A 19,873-nucleotide genomic window follows, 5' to 3' on the forward strand; every position below is an offset into this window, starting at 1 on the left:
TTCAGGTGTGCTGCAAACAGGTTTAATGCTTACCAGAGATGGTGTGAAAATTTTAAACTTTAAATGTCAGTTCGGTGACCCTCAGTGCCAGGTGAGTGAAAGGTACTGGAAACTTAAATATGGTTAGGGAAATGTGCGTGATAGATCTGGATTTATGTCTTCCTTCCCCTGAACATGCAGATCTGAATGAGAGTGTTTAGACAATGTATGAGGTACCTTAAAATTTTAACGAGTCAGCTTCTGTGAATTGTTAGTTAAAGAATTTAAGTTAAAGAGCTGTTGCTCAGATTTTATTTTTCTGGATAGAAGTGGACTGGGAGGGGCCTAAATTCATGTTCCTTCTACATAATCTCACATCTGATGTTGTAAATTTCTGCCTGTTACAAAGAGATGCTGCAAATTAATGCTCACCTATAGTTTCCAAATCTACTGGTATAGGGAAATACAGTATTTTCCATTTGGCAGGTACAGATTTTACTCTATTAATTGAATTTTCCCTAAGTTGAATTTCAACAAGTCAGCAAAATAAGAATTAACTTCTATCACTATGAAAATTATCTGCAGGTAATTCTTCCACTGCTTAAAAACGATTTTTATGAAGTGATTCAAGCAACAATCGATGGCAAACTCTGCAGCTTCATGCCAGCCTGGTCAGAAAATAGTACAGCTGTGTGTGTGGTCATGGCAAGTCCAGGATACCCAGGAGACTATGACAAAGGCATGGAGGTAACAGGTAACTTCAGTAGATTGTTTACTCTTTAATTTTAGCCTAGTACTTCAATGAGCTTGCATTTATCTCTTCTCCCAGAGCGCTGTACTGCTTTCCTCCATCCTACCTCTCACACTCATGAGAATCTGCCTTCATCCGTCACTCCATGTCCTTGTGGAAGGGATAGCTGTTCAGTAAGGCCATTTAACTGGAATGCATGCCTGTCCAAAGTAGCACAGGAGCTAAATGATTAAAATTGCATCATTCTATAAAGCTCTGTCTGTAGCTGGTTGCTGAGATGAGAAGGTGATGGGGCATTATGTCCTCTTGGAACAACTCTGGTGCGTGCATGCGGAGTACTTCCGCAAACTGCACTGGAAACATGGACCACAGCATTGTCCGCACATGACTGCTTATTGCTAGTTTTGCTCCCTTGCTGGGAGGTCACTTTATCTTAGCTAATGCTTGGCCAGTGATAAGGGTGAGACTTGAGGACCTGTGGCCTTTAAGATAGGAGCGGTTCATGCTTCCACCATCAGCTTGGTTCCTTCCCTTGTGCCAGCCAGCCAGGTCATTACTGTGTAATACTAATAAGCACCTCGTCTTCATAGGGCTCGAAGGGTTTTGAGGAAGTCGGACATGTGGGCTTTAGATCAATACTAATTTTCTGTGTTAAGATTCTTGTGGTTCAATATTAAGATTAAAATTTTTAAAAATGTTTAAAATCAGAGGAAACTGTTGCAGAACTATTTCCTTCCCCCTCAGCTACTGCTTTGCCAGTCCAACACTATGCCTTGTGTAAAGCAACCCAGACAACTGATCTTACATCAAGGCCACCTTATTTTTGTCAGTACTCCAGTTACCCTACATCACCCAGGGAGGAGGTCATGTTATATTGCTTTTTCCCTTGTCAAGATTTCTGCTGTCATGTTCTCCTTGCCCACCCTCCTCTTCCAGTTCACTCACTGTATTTATTTTGTTTTGTCAGTGATATTCTGGGAAACTGCATTTCTGTAACTGTAAAAATCCATACCACGTAACTGAATGAATCCCTCTGCTAATGAGCTGCCTTTCATTAGTCAGACTCAGGAACTTAACTTTTTTCAAGTTGGTTTTCATACCTTTAGGAGTGAGGTTGTATGACCATGCTGCTTGTTAATCACAAAAAAAGACAGTCAAAACAATGAAATTCAATTCATTCTTTTATTATTATACTCCAGCCCCTGGGGTTGTGTGGGTTTTATTTTTTTTTCCCATTTTCCACATTGATTCCCACATTTTAATGACTTTAATAAACATTTTATTCTGGAGTATTCGCAATGGGAAGGAGTTAGGTTTCTGTTGCAGCAAGGCTAGCTGGGGCTCGGCTTTGACCTTGTCAGGGCAGTGCTGTGGCAACGTAACACACTGTACTTTCAGCAAGTATAAAGGTCCCTTTTCCTTGTTTATAAAATCTGTCTAGCTGACAGCAAGGGGAAAACTGTGTTTTGTTTCACTTTTTCCAAGTGATGGCAGCAGTTCCTCTTCCCTTATCTCCTCCTCAAAATATGAATCTAAAAGAATGCCTGAGCAATTTTGCTTTCCTCTAACAGGAAAATACATGGAAACAAATTAAAAGAACAAAATATGTAATTTGTTTTAGCTATTGGACAGACACCTGCAAGTGTTTGTAGAGCATTGATTTCAGGTGTGGTAGGGAATTGTGTGGTGTGGGCACAGCAGAATAGCGAGGGGAGTGCTGAGGTAATATTAACATTAACGGTTTGATACCAGGGAGAGCAGAGAATCCAAGCAGTAAACTGCTATGAATTGTGATTTCATACAGGAAAGCCCTGCACAAATTATTCACAATTACAATATTCAGCACAGTTTTGCCCTGGCACAGGCTAGTTATATATCCCGTTGTGGCTCCTGGATCCCTTATTTCTGTTCCTGTGTGATCTATGTCCTTACTGGACCTCTCAGAAGGGAGTCTTAGGGCCAGTGGAGTGGGATACCCTTCAGTGGTAATGTTGTTTCTTGGAAGAAAGGTAAGGTGGAAAGCTTTATTGTTGTTCTCCCTTGCCTGGAGAAAGGTCTTCAATCTTCACTGCTTTGCCAACATAGTATCTGATTTAAAATACTCAGAGAGTTCCTTTTGCTTTTGTAGGGCTGCTGCAAGCCAAAGAGTTAGGGCTGGAGGTGTTCCATGCTGGCACAACGCTGAAGGATGGCAGAGTGGTGACAAGTGGTGGCAGAGTCCTGTCCATTACTGCTGTTAAGGAGGACTTGATTAAAGCACTGGGAGAAGCCAACAGAGGTGTAGCGGCCATACGTTTCAAGGGTGCCACTTACAGGAAGGACATTGGCCATCGGGGTATACGGCTTCTCAAACAGTCTCTGTATGTAAGCAAAGGCGCTAGCAGAAATAGATGCTAGTCCAAAGTTTTATATCTGTTGTTCCCATTTGTGTGATGAATGATGGTCTATGCAGAAAATGTCACTACTGCTGCTAGCATGTCCTTTACTCTCTGCAGGGGTCTAATATACAAAGAGAGACACATGGAAGCTGTAACCAGTGATGTTTTGTTTCATCAGCCGGAAACAACAATTGTAAGTGGTACCAGATCAGGTAAGATTGGGAGCCATCTTTGAATTTCCTCAGTACATTGAATGCGACAGAACTTTTTTTTCCACAGGAGGTGAGCAATGCATTCTTGGCATTGAAACTGAGCTTGAGAAACTGGGCTGAGGTCACCAAGAAAAAAGAAAATTCTCCTTTCTTTCTCATCACTCCTCTTTTGCTTAATTAAAAATAGTTGGCTTAACATGGGGATGCACTTTTTCAAGGTTAGTCTAGTGAACAGAATAACTCCTGGATTAATGGAATGGTTTTGTACGTCACTGAACAGAAGTGATCCTACCAGCTGTATATATGAGTACAACATCCAAACAGTTATTAGGGTGTGACTAACAATCACTGAACTTGTTATTTGCTCTTCAGGCTATGTTCTTTACTCTTAGCAGTGATCTACTGAGGAAAATTTCTTGATTTTTTTCCCCTTAGAAAAAAGTAGCTGCATAAAGAAAAAAGGTGAGCTGTTAACAGTTTGGTAAAATGTTTAACCTTTGCTATACACAATCCATAGGTCACAAATACAGAATAATAAAGATCTATTTACAGCACCATGAAATATGTCACTTTGGGGTCCATGCTTCATAAAGCTCTGCATGTTTCTGTCAGTGGACACAGTGCTGACTTCTCCAAGAAATCATAAATTGCAGTACTTGCCTTGATGAGTGTTTTGAGTGTTTTTATTTCCCTTAAAAATGATCCTTGACATATTTGTACTTGGCAGGCAGTCATTCAGAAGTAGGAGGCTTTGCTGGTTTCTTTGACTTGAAAGCATCCGGTTATGATGATCCTATCTTGGTATCTCAAACTAAAGGCCTTGGACCTAAACTGCAGGTAACTTGCAACTTGACTGTAGCAAAGCTTATGTTATCTCCCAAGACTGTTTTAAATGCCACAGCTAATTGCATCATCTACCTTCTGAGCATTATAAATACATCTCAAGGCCACTGCAGTGGTCATTTGAACTTTGTATATGATCTTTTGAGCAGGGCCTGTGCATATGTCATTGAGAATGTGGAAGTTCTGGATATTTTGTGATGAAATGATAATAAAACAAAACATTTAGCTGGGCACTTGAGGAACTAAGGACCAGAATTTCTGCTATAAAATAGAGGATCCGTTGGCTTTGAGAAAGATCAGTTCAGAGAGGAATTGGTGCAGTGAAGTGCTGAAATGATAACTGTCAGCTTAATAAATTGTATGCAGAGAGGTAGCATGATTACCACTGTTAGGGTACTGGGGAAAAGAAGGATGGAGGACATAAATGTTAAAGAGAAAGAGAAGCCAATAGATAAAGAATGCTAATTACACAAGAACACATAGGATAAGTTGAGCCAGAAATATGTTTATATATTGAATCAGAAGGCAGCTTTCAGCCATCAGAGGAGTGGAGGTCTGAAGCTGCCTTTCACTGATCAAGCATAGCAACTTGTTTCAAGTTGGTGTTTATACCTTTAGTGATGGGATGATGTGATGTGGCTTCCTGCAACAGCCGGAGACTGAAGGATAATAATCCAGAAGGTCTTTTGCAGTCTTACATCCTTGGACACCTCTGAGCATGATAAAGCGATTGGTGCTGACTCTTGTGAGTCTTTGTTCCAACTGCTTGGCAGAGAGACATTCCCAACTGTGTTTACACAGACTGTTCCCAAGACTCTTCCTTGGCCAAAAAAGGTTGGCCAATGCCTATACGAATTGTTACTAGATCAGTGGGAGGGAGATGTTATAATGCAACAAAGGACATGGGATGACTGGTTTCCATAGCACTTCTAAATCCACCAACTGGTGAAAGAAATCAGGCTTGTAATCCAAACTCAGACTTTGTTTAGGTGCTGATCTGTTACTATTTTGAAACCAGTGATAGTACTTATCTGCATTTGTCCCTTCCCCATCTTTCTGTACTGAGCTTTTCTGCATTGGTATAACTACACTGATAGAGCTGTGTCAGTGAAAGGTAGTTACCTTGAAAATTTACCCATACACATGCAATCTTTGTCCTATTTCAGACCCTGAAGTGGTAACTGACAGAGGTGAATTGCACTGTGTGAGCTGGTGGTATGCACCTACATCAGCGGTTGGCACAAGCGGAACTGCTCTGGTGTATCCCTGACGGTGTAGAAACCTCTGCTTGTAATAAAGTAGTGTAAATGTTGCCGCTTTATAGAAGCCATGATGTCTGAATCAGGTTTCATTACTTGTAGGATAACTTGATAACTTTTTAAAAATCGAATAGCAGCATTCCTGAGGGAAATATTATTGCTTTGTGAAAGACCTGTCTTTCAAGGGAGCCTACAGACCAGGCCCACGTTGTTACCTGTGACATGAGATAGCTGAGATTAAAAGACTTCTTGGGAAGGCTGGGAGTGAAGAATCTCATTCCCTGTGGACTTGGAGAAGAAGAAGAAAACTACTTAATAAATTGTTTCAGTTTTGCTACGTAGCCCAGTGGAATTAGCAGGCAAAAGTAAAGCAGAACACACAGTGATGTTTGAGCAACCCAATCTTATTTTTGGAAATTGCTAGGATGTTCTGTAGGTTGAATATCCTGGGAATTTGTAATTGCTTTTAGACATCTCTTATTCTGGATTTGACATAATATTCCAAAAAGCAAGCAAACAGCCCACCCAAAATGACAATTTCTGGGTAGCTGGAGCTAGAATTTGAATTAATGTTTCAAAAAACAAAATAGATTTTTCTTTCCTCTGCAAGAAAATGAGCTGTTTTCTCTTGATTTAAACTAGATGTACCAGGTTATCTTCTGCATGTATGTTCTATTGTGATTCTTTTCAGGGAAAAGAAGATTTCTGCTATTTGACTGATTAATATCTGAGTTTTGCGTATTTCTTGTCACCACTGCTGGTTCCCACCATGTTTTGCAGATTGCACAAGTATGTAAGAGACATGACACCATAGGTCAGGATCTGGTTGCCATGTGTGTCAATGCCATCCTGGCTCAAGGAGCAGAGCCTCTCTTCTTCCTCAGTTATTTTGCCTGTGGCAAACTTGATATTGAAGTGACTGACACAATCAAAGAAGGAATAGCTGAAGCTTGCAGAAATGCAGGATGCGCTTTCCTGGGTATGAACACTCCTCTCCTTTGAGATTTGAAGGTTCTGATGTTGAAATGATTACTAGTGAAATAGTCGGTGTAGGCAGAGGCAGTATGTGGCATTAGAACTGTTGGTTTCTATTTGGTGGAAAAAACAGTCAAGCATTTGGGCTTAGACTCTTACTTATCTCTAAAATGGGTCAGCACAGAGGGATGATTTTTACTATTCATGCATTTGGATCCTGATTCTTGCTTATTTATTCTTGTACAAAGGAGAGCAAAACTGGATGCCTCACATTCTTGAAGTGTTAATGTTTTCATTCCCTCTCTGATATTCAGTCATAGCAGGGAGGTGCCAGATAAGTAGCATGAAATGGAAAAAAAAAATTCTTCTTTCATTAACTTCATGAAGCTTTGTTTTGTTGAAGTCTTGAGGTGAGGTAAGAAGCCAAGAAGGATTTTTAACATATATCTGACTGCACTGCTTAGGCTTCATGTCTCTGCAGCTATCATGGATACGTTGCTTATTTTAGGAGATGCTATAGATTTAAAGTTAACAATAAAAAATGTTTACAGCTAGTGCTGACTGCCTTCTCTCCCCACCTAGGCAGGGAGATGGCTGAGGTGACTGGCATGTATTCTTCTGGAGAGTATGACCTGGCTGGCTTTGTGGTTGGTGCAGTGGAGCGGGGGCAGATCCTTCTGGGGCTGCAGAGAGCTGATGAGGAGGATGTGCTTATTGGACTGGCCTCTTCTGGGATTCACGGCCGTGGCTTTAGCATCATAAGGAAGATTCTCTTAATGTCCTCCTTACACTACTCCTCACCAGCACCTGGCAGCTGTGGTGACAAGACTCTAGGTACAACATCTTTCTTCTCAAAACCAAACCTGCAAATGAATTGTGTGCAGACATTTTCATAACTATGGTGCTGCCAAGGGTTGTTTACTTCAGGATGGGTTAGGGTTAATCAGTGTTTGGGGTAGGTATGTGGGCTTGCATCCACAGTTTTGGAAGAGTGGGCCAGCACTTTTTACTGCTTCCCAAGGTTGTCTGCCACAAAGAGCAGAAGCGAACCTGTTCAGAGAAGCATTCCCACTAAACACCTAATGACCTTTTAAACAAATTGATTGAATTGACAATTTTGTTTGCAGGAGATACATTGCTGAGCCCAGCAAAAATGTACAGTCCATCTTTGCTGCCTGTCCTTCGCTCAGGGCACGTGAAGGCTTTTGCCTTCATTGCTGAGGAGGGGTTGCTGGAAGGCATCTCCAGAATCCTGCCAGAACATGTCAGCGCTGTCCTAGGTAAATGTCGAAGATGACTGTTTCTGTTTGACAAAATTTATACACAGCATGGACTTGACTTTTCAGCTTCAGTTATGACCAAAGTCAATGCTTTTCCAAAGAGCCTACCAAAAACATTCCTGTTTCAAGTAAGCATCAGCTGATGAGCACCACTCTGTCATTGGAGAAGGGAAATTTAAGGAGAGTTTGAAGGCAGCTCACCTCTAGGAGAAAAGGGATTTGAGAAGATTGTGTGTTCTGCAAGACACCTCTCCATACTAAACATTTTGACCAAACAGTGAAGCTTGTTGAGAGAACTAATTTGCATGATTTGCTCCACAGCGTGTGTACACACACACACACGTTTAATGCAATTTTATGGTAGGTGGTAGCTTCCTCAAAACAGATTATCATTTAACATCTGTAAGTGAGGTAGAACTTTTTCTGTGTAAGCCAAAATTGGGCAAAGTAGTCATAAGTTCAAAATATTAAAGAAAACCATATTCATGTGAGTCCAAAAATATTGTGGGGATGGGGAGAGGGAAGGAAGATGTCTCTATGTCTGTCTGTATTTCTCTAGAATGAAATTAGAAAGGAAAGAAATAAACCCAGTTTACTAATGTGGTGCCCAGCTTGCTTGCCAGTGCCTGGAACCACAGACAAGATAACAAGCCCAAGGGATTGTTAGTTTTCTAACGTGAAGTTGAGATGGCAAGTCTGCACAATCAAGCTTTCCAGAGACAGCCTAAGGCCGTGCCTTCATGAGTAGGTGCCGTGGTTTAACCCCAGCTGGCACCTGAGCCCCACACAGCTGCTCGCTCACTCCCCCCATGGTGGGATGGGGGAGAGAGTCGGAAGAGTAAAAGTGAGAAAACTCGTGGGTTGAGATAAAGACAGTTTAACAGAGAAAGCAAAAGCCGCGCACACAAGCAAAGCAAAACAAGGGATTCAGTCACTACTTCCCATGGGCGGGCAGGTGTTCAGCCACCTCCAGGAAAGCAGGGCTCCATCCCATGTAATGGTTACTTGGGAAGACAAATGCCATAACTCCAAATGTCCCCCCCTTCCTTCTTCTTCCCCCAGCTTTATATGCTGAGCATGATGCCATGTGGTATGGAATAGCCCTTTGGGCAGTTGGGGTCAGCTGTCCCAGCTGTGCCCCCTCCCAGCTTCTTCTGCACCTGGCAGAGCAGGGGAAGCTGAAGAGTCCTTGATTTAGTATAAGCACTACTTAGCAACAACTAAAACATCCCTGTATTATCAACACTGTTTCCAGCACAAATCCAAAACATAGCCCCATACTAGCTACTGTGAAGAAAATTAACTCTATCCTAGCCAAAACCAGCACAGTAGGGTCACTGTGAAAGCCCATCCATGCTTCCCATCCATGTGTAGACCTCTCAGCCCTGTTCCAGTCTGCCCATCAGCACGCCTAAGTATACACTCTTCTACTAATTATTGATTCTTTGAAACAGAAAAACAGGATCTGCTTAAGTAGTCCAAAAAAGGCAGACAATTATTTGTTCCACAGCTCTTTTATCTCTTATGGAAGAGATGTATGCCATCTGTAGCTTTGTCCTTCTGGCTGATGAGGGATGAATACATTTTAATTTGCCATAATTTCCTACATGTTCTCATTAGAAAGCCTGGAGAAGACTTGGCTCGCACAAATTATGACTAGAAACCTCTAGCTAAGCAGCACCTATAAACTTGACTGGAAGTTGGGTCGGTCTCCTCCTTGGACAGTATTCTTAAAATAGCAAGAATTAGTCTCTATCAGCTCTTGTAATATACCACTGTCATTGTATATAATAAAAGATAGGTAGCAAACATTTGTGCTGACCATATGCAAATTTCAATCATTTTCAGATGCGCTCAGTTGGAAGATTCCTGAAATCTTTTGCTGGCTTTACAAAGAGGGAAACCTCTCTGAGGAGGAGATGTCTCAGACATTTAATTGTGGGATTGGTGCCATCTTGGTTGTGCAGAAGGACCTGGCTCAGCATGTTCTCAAGGACATACAGAGGCATGAGGAAGCTTGGCTGATTGGGAAGGTTGTTGCGCCTTGTCACACAGGTTAGCAGGTGTCCTAATGGGAAATGAAGACACTCACAAAAATTAAACAGAGTATGTTTTGATTCGAAGTGTAACAGATTCATCTGTCTCACTTCAGAGGGGTTTCCACTTCAGGATGCGCTATTTAATTTTTAAGTTGATACAGGATAAGTTGTTTTAGAGTATGATTCTGTGAAGCGCTGAGCATCTCTGGGAGGTACCAGTTACCCTCGGTTCTGTAGGCACTGAGGAGACTCCTTACTGCAAAGTTTGTGGTGTTCATACTTCTGTCATTTCACTAGGCTGGAGGCTATTTGACCCCTTCACATCTAGATTTCATTATTAAATACAGTGAGAAGTGAATGACTTGTTTTCAGAGCGACAGTACTTGAATAGTGTCTTACCTAGGTACCTGCTTGAGACTCAGGTATATCCCTCTGATGACTGTCTGCAAGGACTCAAACATTATTTAGGTGATTATATTTTACCACAATCCTGGTTATCAACCCACTCCTTTCCAACCCCTTCCCAACTCACGTGGATCCTGTGTAAAGGTTGAGGATAGGCCACAGCTGTGTACAGTCACATGTGATGGTAAGTCTTCATTCTGGTATGTCCGTTGCTTGACATACAGCAAGACATGAGCCAAAATCCCTCTGGAAGCCAAACAGCTTGGTGAGCAGTTTGGGCAGCCAAAATGCAACCTCAGCTCTGTCAACATCATCTTTAGTTTTATTTTGCAACGTGAGAGAAAGAGGAAGACAGGTGTAAAAGATGGGGATAATCTTTGAAAAGACTATGCCATACCTAGGCCTTTGGAGACAATTCTGCAAGTGAGTAACACAAAAGAGATGAGCACAACTAGCATGAGTTGGTTTGTTTGTAATGTAATGTATGTTTTTGTAGTTCAGTTAGTGCTAGCATAAATTAATTGCTGATAGGTTTTTCTCTTAATTGAAACTTATTATTTGTAAACTATATAAAGTAAATATAAATGGGAAAGTAAAACTAAGGTATTTTACTTTTAACTTCTTCCTCAAATATTTGGAGGAGGTTCTCACATCAAAGTCGAGAATCTTCTTGAAGCTCTGCAGCTGAGCAGCCCCCAGCATCTGCTGAATAACGCTGTTGTTGGGAGTCAACACCAACCCAGAAAGAACAAAGTTAAAGTGGCTGTTCTCATCTCTGGAACAGGTGAGCTTTCATTTATCATCGCACAGAGAAATGTCCGTACAAAGGCGAGGCTGAATTTAGCCCTGATACAAGTGCACCCACCTTGCCTTTTTTTTCAGTGGAGTCTATGGAGCCTTCTAAAACCAAGGTTGCATTTTGACTGGAAGTCAAGAAGGTGTGTTGTACTGCTTAACAAATGAGCTTTATTAGTGCACTAATTCCTTAGTCCTCTTCTATTTGTGCAGTTGTTGAAAAGAAGATTTTTGTTAGATAAATGGGACTGAGAGCCAATTCTCAGTGACATAGATGCTCATCTATTTCATGAATGTTTGCTCTCTCTTCATTTGAGGCACAAACCTTGCTGCACTCATCAGTTATGCAAAAGAGCCAGGAAGTTGTGCTCAAGTTGTCCTTGTCATCTCCAACAAGTCTGGTGTGGAAGAACTACGAAATGCAGCCCGGGCTGGAATTCCCACCAGGGTAAAGACACCTGTTTTCCTTTCCTTTTTATCAGCAACTCACAGCTACTGAATCTCTATGTCTTTATGAAATGCTTGGTAAGCATTCATGTTTCACTTTCTTTAAAACTTTTATGTGGACAAGTGGACGTAGCACAAAGCTGTCAAAGTTATCAGTAGAGGCAGAGCTGAAAGCTGTGTGAACAGTGCTCACTGGAGGCTGTGAGTGTCTTTCCCATCTCTTCAGTGAGTGTCCCATCTCTTCAGTGAGTCCAGAGTTGGGAAAGGACTTAAAATTGCAAGTGCTTTGATGATTTGAGTCTGAGACTGTAGCCCATGCAGCTTCAAGCTTTAACTGAAATCAGTAAGACTTCAGGCTCTGTGAAACACATAGAATCGTAGAATCATTTAGGTTGGAAAAGACCTTTAAGATCATCGAGTCCAAACGTAAACCTAACACTCCAAGTCCACCGCTAAACCATGTCCTTAAGCACCACATCTACACATCTTTTAAATACCTCCAGGGATGGTGATTCAACCACTTCCCTGGGCAGCCTGTTCCAATGCCTGACAACCCTTTCTTTCGGTGAAGAAATTTTTCCTAATACCCAATCTAAACCTCCCCTGGTGCAACTTGAGGCCATTTCCTTTCATCCTATCACTTGTTACCTGGGAGAAGAGACCGACCCCCACCTCTCTACAACCTCCTTTCAGGGAGTTGTAGAGAGCGATAAGGTCTCCCCTCAGCCTCCTTTTCTCCAGGCTAAACAACCCCAGTTCCCTCAGCCGCTCCTCACAAGACTTGTGCTCTAGACCCTTCACCAGCTTCCTTGCTCTTTGGACGCACGCCAGCACTAACATAAGCATGTTGTGGCTCATCCTTTCTTGGCTCATCCCTGCTAAGAAAGACCTTTGTCTCATGTTGTGCTCAGCCACTTTCAGCAGCACCATACAAGTCTCTTCTACCTGTGATCAGTAGAGTAGCACTGTGTTATGGAAACTTTCATTGGTTAGTTTTGTAAAACAAAAAAAAGGTAGAAAGAGAGTAACATCATGTCATCGTATTTGTCCAAGTATAGAACATGGCTTTCGAAAACATTCAGCAACTTGGGATTTCAATTGCAGCCCACCAGCAACTCTTCCTTCTAAAGTTTAATGATTTCGAGCAGTTACCATGCTTGTACAGCTACACAGAGATGGAAATAAATACTGTTAGAAGGTCTCCATGCATGAAAAAGTTTTCAGCAAGCTTCCTCAACAGCTGAGTTGGATTCATGTTACTTTTTTTCTGGCAGTATAAACACTCATCTCTGGGAAAAAAAGTTATGTCAAAATTAATTCACATTTTCATAGGAAAGAGCATGACAGCTTTGTTAGCCCCTTATTTGAATGTCTTCATGAACAGAGTCAGGAATCAATACTTACCTTGGGAGCTGGAGCTGAGAGTTGGAATAGAAATAGAACAAGACTTGACTCCTCCCCTTACACGGAACATCCGGCCAGTTTCTTCTCTTTTTAGATAAGTTCATGATTTTCAGTAAGCAACTATAGACTTAACTGGTGGTGATGGTGTCAATGGGTCATTACTGTTTTTACTTTAGTCTTTGGCTAGACATTGTAGTCAGTATCTTCTGATATGTTCCCCCTTATTTCCCTCTACACCACATTACCCACGTTTCTCATTTCACAGTTGGCTTCTCTTTGGGCAGATTTTCTATGCATCCTAGAAAGTATCCTGTGTGAAACAGCCAGTGTTAACTAGCAAGTGATTGGGGTGTTCCCAGGAATGTTTGTATGAATGTGAAAAATCACAAATATCCTGAATAATACACAAACTGACAACTTTTAAATCCTCGAACATCCTGGAATGAATCCATTTTACTTTCTCTTTGTTGTCCAAGTAGATGCTCTCATTCACACGAAGTTATTTCCTTGATATGGCTTTTGATCTGTTTTAATGTTTTAGGTGATTGATCATAAGTTATATGGGAGTCGCTCTGAATTTGACAGCACGATTGACCGAGTTCTTGAAGAATTCGCTGTTGAACTAATATGTCTTTCAGGATTTATGAGAATTTTGTCCAGTCCTTTTCTCAGAAAATGGAAAGGTAAGAAATTGTAACTGTAAAAGAGAAATTAAAATACGGATGCTTGGTCTCACCAGAATTACACAATCATAGTTCTTCGTCTTTTGGTTAAATCTCCCACAGCCTTGCTGGCACTGAGGATTGCATGTAAATCAGTGGGGCTGCCCTATGCTTCCATTCATTCCAGCCAGTGGGATTGCGCTGGGATTCTGTCTGTGCATTGGCAGAGAAACGCCTTGTGCTGGCATAATGAGTAACAGAGGGGCAAAATCAGGGTCATGGAGTTGGTCTGTCTGCCTTCCTGCTGGGAAGCAGAAATGCCTGCGGAGCAGGCAGGAGTTTGGTTCTGTCTGCAGTAGAGGACAGATAGCATAACTGCGTCATTTCTCAAGGAGCTGTGCAGGGGAGTTGTGCTGAACTTACTCCTTGCAGCTGTTACTCAGAAAAAAATGGGAGGGAGACTGATTTCTCAATGCCTTTCCCTCCTGTGCTGCCCTGAAGGCTGCACAGCATAGCAGTACTCTGTACTGTGTGCTGGAAATACAGCCATTGCAGACCCCTGAGTGAGTGTGGCTCTGCTGTGGGGCAGAGCTTTCTTTAGACACGCTCCAGGCAGTGGAGGGGGAATGCACACTCCTCTTTCGTCTTGGCTCTGGGCACCAAGTGCCAGCTCCTGAGGCCTGACTCAGAAGTTACTCGCTCACTGTGCAGATTGCACTGAGACAGGCCCCTTTGGGAATTTTATATGAAAATCACTTCCATCTGTGCAGTGGGTCTTCATCAGGCTGCAGTGTGAAGTCCACTTCCAAGCCCCTCATCTGCAGCATGAGGGCTGGTCACCTGGGAGGGGAGAGACTTAGGACTCCGTCTGTCCATCCACAGACGCAAAAGCAAATTAGGTCCTTGGCCTTAACTGAAACATGCTTGCCTGGCTACTGCCAAAGCCTGCACACCATCACCTGTGTTCCTGGAAGAGCAGTATTTCCTCAGATGAGAGTAGCACTTCCTCACGTTTCCTTAGAGGTTGTAACACCATGTATGTGTTTTGCTTTTTAATTTGAATCTGAACATGCCGTTACATTCTGACTGCAGTTGAGACCATTTAAACTCCTGAGTAGTGCTCAATGCTGTTCTTTTGAACTGATGATCACATCTCACTTTTATTTTTAAAGGAAATTCTGTTCAAATTGATTTTTTTTTTCTTTTTTTCTCCTCTCACACTGATGCCCAGGGAAAATTTTGAATGCTTCCCCATCACTTTTCCCAGCAATCAAGGATAGAAACGCCCATCAGCAAGCCCTGCAAAGTGGATTCAAAGTTACAGGCTGCACCGTGCATTTTGTCCTGGTAAGTGTCCCCTTGCCTAACATTGAGTAAGTTATGAACAGGAATTTGCTTTTTTCTTTTCTCTCTGAAGGCGGAAACAGGAAGAGGTAACAGGAATGTGTGGAAATCTTGGGATCGTTACCAGTAAAAACAGGAAGATGGGGGGTTACATTGCATTTGTGGTTTCTTGAGGTCCTGTCTTCTTCCTTCATATTATGGTTTTTTTCTTCAGTTTCTCCTACCCTCAGCAAACGGCCCTCTGAATCTTCTAGTCCATGTCTCTCTCCCCGCTGTACCCACTAATGGAATGTAGGTACCCCTAATGGAGGTCGTAAGCCTCTCCAGATGTACTTTCAGCCTCCTGCACACAACTACAGGTGTGCTCGCTGAGGTCTCTCATGAGACTTCCTCTGCCCTGTCTGCATTGTCCGTAACCTTCCTGAGACTGTTAACCAGCCTCTTCTGAAAGACTCCCAATATCCCCATTTTAGGAGGAATCTAGTCCGAAAGCAGTGATCCACCAGGAGCCGGTATCTGTGAAGGCAGACGACACCGAGGAGACACTGTCAGAAAGGGTTAAAGAAGCCGAGTGCCGGGCTTTTCCCATCGCCCTGCAGCTGGTGGCCAGTGGAGCAGTGCAGTTAGGAGCTGATGGTAAAACCTACTGGAAACAAGAGAGCCAAAGTCTCTGTCTTCAAGAGGAGACATGCACCTCCTCTCTCGTGGCTCTGGAGCCTCAAGAAAACGATGTGGTGTAGCCAGGTTAATGAGCGGCTTGCTCTGTGCTTATCTTTCCGTCCTCCCTCCTCCTCCCTGCCCTCAATGTGCTTCTTTTTGACTGCAGGCATATCAGTGTCACAGGTTTCCCTTCTGAGCTGTGATCCTTTTCCCTTAGCTTGCAGCTTTAGTTACACTCCTTTTGCAAAATTGGCAGTGGAAGCCAAGCTATCATTTCAGATTTTTAAATCTTTTTTCTGTTTTTTTCATCTGCAAAGGAGATACTGCGTTACAAATCAAAGAGGGGGCTTAAGCTGTGAAAATGGTCTAGCGCTTCAGAGGGAAATTAATTCTTCTGAGGGATCAATTTTTGTTGGCTGCATCATGTTGCAGAGCACCAAGAGCTTCACAAAGCAGCCACAAACACGAATCATGCTGCTGCAAGAGGGTGACCAGCTACTGTTGGATGGAAGAGGCCAGACATGTTGGGGCAGAGCAGAAGTGAGGCCCAGCCTGGCATGGTATGGATTTGGGGGTGAACAGGCATTAGGGACGAATGCATAGTTTTGTGGGAGGAGGTGGGAGCCTACAAGGACCTTGTCCTTGTGAGCCCCATCACCATGGGAGCTCCTCAGGGCAGAGAGGAGAGGAGGGCATGTAAACATGCAGCAGTGTGGGAGCCAGAGTCAAGTGAGCTGCCAAGCAGAAGATCCAAAGGCCGAAAAGGCAGGGGACCTTTAGAAGCAAAACAAAATGAAACAAACTCCCCTTCACAGATTATTTGTCAGTAAGATGTAAGAGTGCATACTGAACGTACATCTAGACACTTCCCTGCTCCTTGAAAGGGAGCAGTGCATACATTCCCAGAATTTCATATCAAAACATTTGGATCTTGAGGGATGAAAATTTGATTAGAAGGACTAGAAACACCAGATTTCAGGCATTTTTCTTCCTTCATCCTTGAAATCAGCAGATCAAGACATCCTCAGCTTAACTTGCAGTAGCAGGAAAATCTGTTTTCTTTGTTGACTGAATGACTGGCTCCATCCAGAAAGTCGATGCTGTTAAATAAAACCTTTTTCTGTGGAAGCTTGTTTTGCATCTGCCAGAATAATGACTTGCATGCAAGTAACAAATCAGAGGAAGAAAGCTAGCTAAGAAGCTACTTGAACAAACTAGAAAAGAAGTAGCCAGAGCTGAGTTTTCCAGAGGAGGGAATTGCTGATAGCCATTAGATGCAGTGAAAAAAAAGTATTCTTGTTTTGGTATTACATGTACTGTACTAGTAAGGGACATACTGTATACCTCGCTCTTGGCTGTATCAGGCTGTTTGAGAGCGTGAGTTGGCTCCAGTTAAAAAGTCTAAAGTTTTCCTTTTTTTTTTTTTTAATGTGTAGCTAGTGGTGTTTCAGTAGTTAGGGAGGGGAGAAAAATTCAGTTCCCTCCTGTAAGCTCTGCCATTTTTGTACAGAAATCTGTAGTTGTCTCTTGTGTTCCAACGACTGGAGCAAGGAACATGTATTTTTCATGATCTGGGAGAAACAGGAAGAACTATAACAAGGCAAGATTAACAAATGTTTGGTATATCTAGATAATTTTTATGATAAACACATTGCTTAGTTTGCTTTCGGTCTGTTGTAACTGTGTAGTAACTTCATGTTTTATATTGTTTGAATTGCATAGCATGCATGACTGAATGTTTCCAACCTAACAAATAAAATGTTAAAAGAGAATAGGGTGCTAGTTACTGTGCTCTGATAGGTCTCCAGACTATCACCATGGCATCGAACAACTCTCTCCAGTTGTGTTCCTGGCATCCCCCTGAGACTGGGTGTGGTGATAGGCTATTAACCTAATTATTCTTTTTTACAGACTGGTAATTGAAGCAAAGCCATCTAAGATCCAGTTCACAATGACATTTCTTGTTATGCATTTGCAGAAATACAGATAGGTGCTTAAATCCCATTTGTCATCAGTCTTAGATGGCAAAATACCTGAGTCTTGCTCAAGATGTCTGTGATGGAATGGGGTGTTGGATATGGGTGCTCCCAGGTCTTCTGCTATCGGCCTTCCTGGCAGTGATCAAACTGCTTTTATCAGTAATGTTGTATTTGTTGACTGTACAGGTAGTGATTTCACCTCTAGTAATCTTACTTCTCCTAACGTGTGAGTTAATTTAAGTACAATTTCTGTTGACTTGTAAAAGGTTTGCTGTGTCATGGCTGAGGCACTGAACCTGTGCAGACTGAACCCCTGCCAGAGCCTCACACTCCCCACATCTTTTGCGTTCTCACTGAGACAGGCTGGATTTCAAGCCTTGGCGGGCAGTTTGCCTGCAGGGGAGGCCCTTCCGTGGGAGGGCAGGTCTGTAAAGAAAAATGCTGGGCTGAAGACTTAGCTTTTATTCTTTGCCCTTTACAAGCAAATGACATTTGACCGTGTCATTTTCCTCTGTATTTGCTTGAGCTTTATCTTCGGTGACAAATGATGACAGGAATATTTTGTCAGCAAGTTTCTTCATTACGGACCATCTGGCCACTGAAAGGTCACCACATGCCGCGAATCATTACTAACTTATGCAGGATTGCACATGTCTGTAACCTCACAAACTGACTTACAGTTGCTGTACTGTAGCCGAAGTTAGATTCCGGTTCACAAACTCCTCCTTCAGCTTATCCCCCCAGTAAAGGAATTCCAAGGAAAGATTTTGATATTTAATTTTCAACTTTATTAGACTTTATTTCAATCCAAACTGAGATCACGTCACCACGGAAGTACCATAAGGACATCAGCGCACAGAATACAAATCAGCTTTCTCTGCGTTAAAGGGGAGCTCTAAAACATACATAATCAGCTTCAGTCAGATGCTTCTGGTTTATATGGAGGAAAATTGATTATTTTACTAAATACATCAAAACATTTTCACAGCTATGCTAAAACGTTAAAAGAAAAACAGGTGCTTTTTCACAAGAGTTCAGCTGTGCAAAAAACCTTACTGTTTTCAGAATGGTAACATCAACTGGGTTTCCATCAGTATCATTCCAGGTGAAAATACTGTTCTAAGAATAAAGGCACTTAACTTCAGCAGAATTTCTGAAGAATGTCTCACAAGCCAAGAACACATTTTGTGTCTAGCCCTAACTCCCTTTCTGCTCAAAAAAACCCCCAAATCCAACCTTTTCAGCTCTGAACAAATCTCTGAGGGGAATTCATATGTGGATTCACATGGGGATGCTTGAAGGCAAATGGTCAGCAGCCATTTAATTCTATTTAGCGTCTGATTGATAGCAGGTCCAATATTTGAAATTACGGGATATGTCCAGAGAATCAGGCCAGACAAGATCTACCGACATTAAAACAGAAACTAAATGGAAAAAAATCCATTTCATTATCTGCAGGAATAGTTAGTGTTTTGGGAGGCCAGTTTTTCTTGTTTTGGCTAGCGATTTTTATGAGTAAAGTTTTTTGCCTTTAGCTGTCTCTTCCATTGAACTAGTTCCAGTACTTTTCCTCACAAACACTTCACAGCACATGACAAGAGAATCCCCTGTTACAGCCTGTACGGTCTGTTAGAGAGTAATACTGATGTTCCTAAATCAATTTCAGAGATGCTCAGATCTCTCTGTAACAAACGGAATGTTTTTTGAGTTGTTAAGAAAGTGATTGAGAACCAAAATGTTGGTCAAGGAAGTGATTATAATTAGGAAGCATGTAACAGAGCCATTGCTGAAACTCCTGAGAACAGCCCCCTGCCTTAATATTCCCATTTGTGGCTTTCTCCGGATTTTACTTCAAATCTTTACCCATTTGAGGGAGAACATGACATGGTAAACTCTACATCGAAAACACGTTGTGAAGAGAATACAGTGTGCGTGTTATTAGGCTGTGTGACCTCTGTTTTGACCAATTAAGGCACCCCAGCTGTCCCATCTGAGGACCTTGACGGACATGCTGCTCCTACTTCCAGCAGATCCTGCCGGCTTCCCCCACCTGTACGGCCCCGCTGGCGACAAGCTGCAGGGCAGCTGGGAAGGCTCGGTGCTCGGCCTCCTTCACCCTTTCGGACAGGGTCTCCACTGTGTCACCAATCTTAACGGGAACTGCCTCTTGGAAAATGATTGCTCCAGCGTCAACTTCCTCCTGTAAAAGCAATAGCCAGAAGGTCTGCACGGTTGAAAGAGGAGAGAGAGGGGGGCCCAGCTGTACGATAATTAATGTAATCCCGCTGCCTCGGGGTTCTATTTATCATTACGTTATTACAGGAAACATGAATTTGGGCTAACGTGAGGAGTGCAGAAAAGATGCTGGCACTCCCGCTGGCCTGTGAGGAGCTAACAGAAGTGTAGGGTTCAAAGTAAAAGAGGAGGCAGGCAGAACACCGGTCAGTCACATTTCTGCTAC

General features: G+C 42.5%; 2 protein-coding genes across 5 annotated transcripts in view; one reads left to right on the plus strand and one right to left on the minus strand.

Annotated features, from left to right (window-relative positions):
* The window catches only part of LOC142417249 (trifunctional purine biosynthetic protein adenosine-3-like), a 28,457-nt gene extending 11,286 nt beyond the window's left edge, over window positions 1-17,171 (plus strand). The window contains exons 10-23 of the mRNA XM_075517754.1: window positions 6-91; window positions 565-733; window positions 2,859-3,090; window positions 3,226-3,320; window positions 4,048-4,157; window positions 6,203-6,401; window positions 6,980-7,231; window positions 7,525-7,677; window positions 9,526-9,732; window positions 10,762-10,905; window positions 11,234-11,364; window positions 13,309-13,450; window positions 14,661-14,776; window positions 15,247-17,171. Coding sequence (XP_075373869.1) covers window positions 6-91; window positions 565-733; window positions 2,859-3,090; window positions 3,226-3,320; window positions 4,048-4,157; window positions 6,203-6,401; window positions 6,980-7,231; window positions 7,525-7,677; window positions 9,526-9,732; window positions 10,762-10,905; window positions 11,234-11,364; window positions 13,309-13,450; window positions 14,661-14,776; window positions 15,247-15,513 — 2,303 coding nt within the window. The 3' untranslated portion in view covers window positions 15,514-17,171. The remainder of the gene's footprint in view (window positions 1-5; window positions 92-564; window positions 734-2,858; window positions 3,091-3,225; window positions 3,321-4,047; window positions 4,158-6,202; window positions 6,402-6,979; window positions 7,232-7,524; window positions 7,678-9,525; window positions 9,733-10,761; window positions 10,906-11,233; window positions 11,365-13,308; window positions 13,451-14,660; window positions 14,777-15,246) is intronic.
* A 1,014-nt stretch (window positions 17,172-18,185) lies between these two features.
* The window catches only part of GART (phosphoribosylglycinamide formyltransferase, phosphoribosylglycinamide synthetase, phosphoribosylaminoimidazole synthetase), a 41,057-nt gene continuing 39,369 nt past the window's right edge, over window positions 18,186-19,873 (minus strand). For all 4 annotated transcript variants that reach the window (XM_075517765.1, XM_075517790.1, XM_075517774.1 and 1 more), the window contains one exon: window positions 18,186-19,612. In XM_075517765.1, coding sequence (XP_075373880.1) covers window positions 19,430-19,612 — 183 coding nt within the window. In that variant the 3' untranslated portion in view covers window positions 18,186-19,429. The remainder of the gene's footprint in view (window positions 19,613-19,873) is intronic.

Source organism: Mycteria americana, chromosome 1 (genome assembly GCF_035582795.1).
Source record: "Mycteria americana isolate JAX WOST 10 ecotype Jacksonville Zoo and Gardens chromosome 1, USCA_MyAme_1.0, whole genome shotgun sequence".
Classification (NCBI taxonomy): domain Eukaryota; kingdom Metazoa; phylum Chordata; class Aves; order Ciconiiformes; family Ciconiidae; genus Mycteria; species Mycteria americana.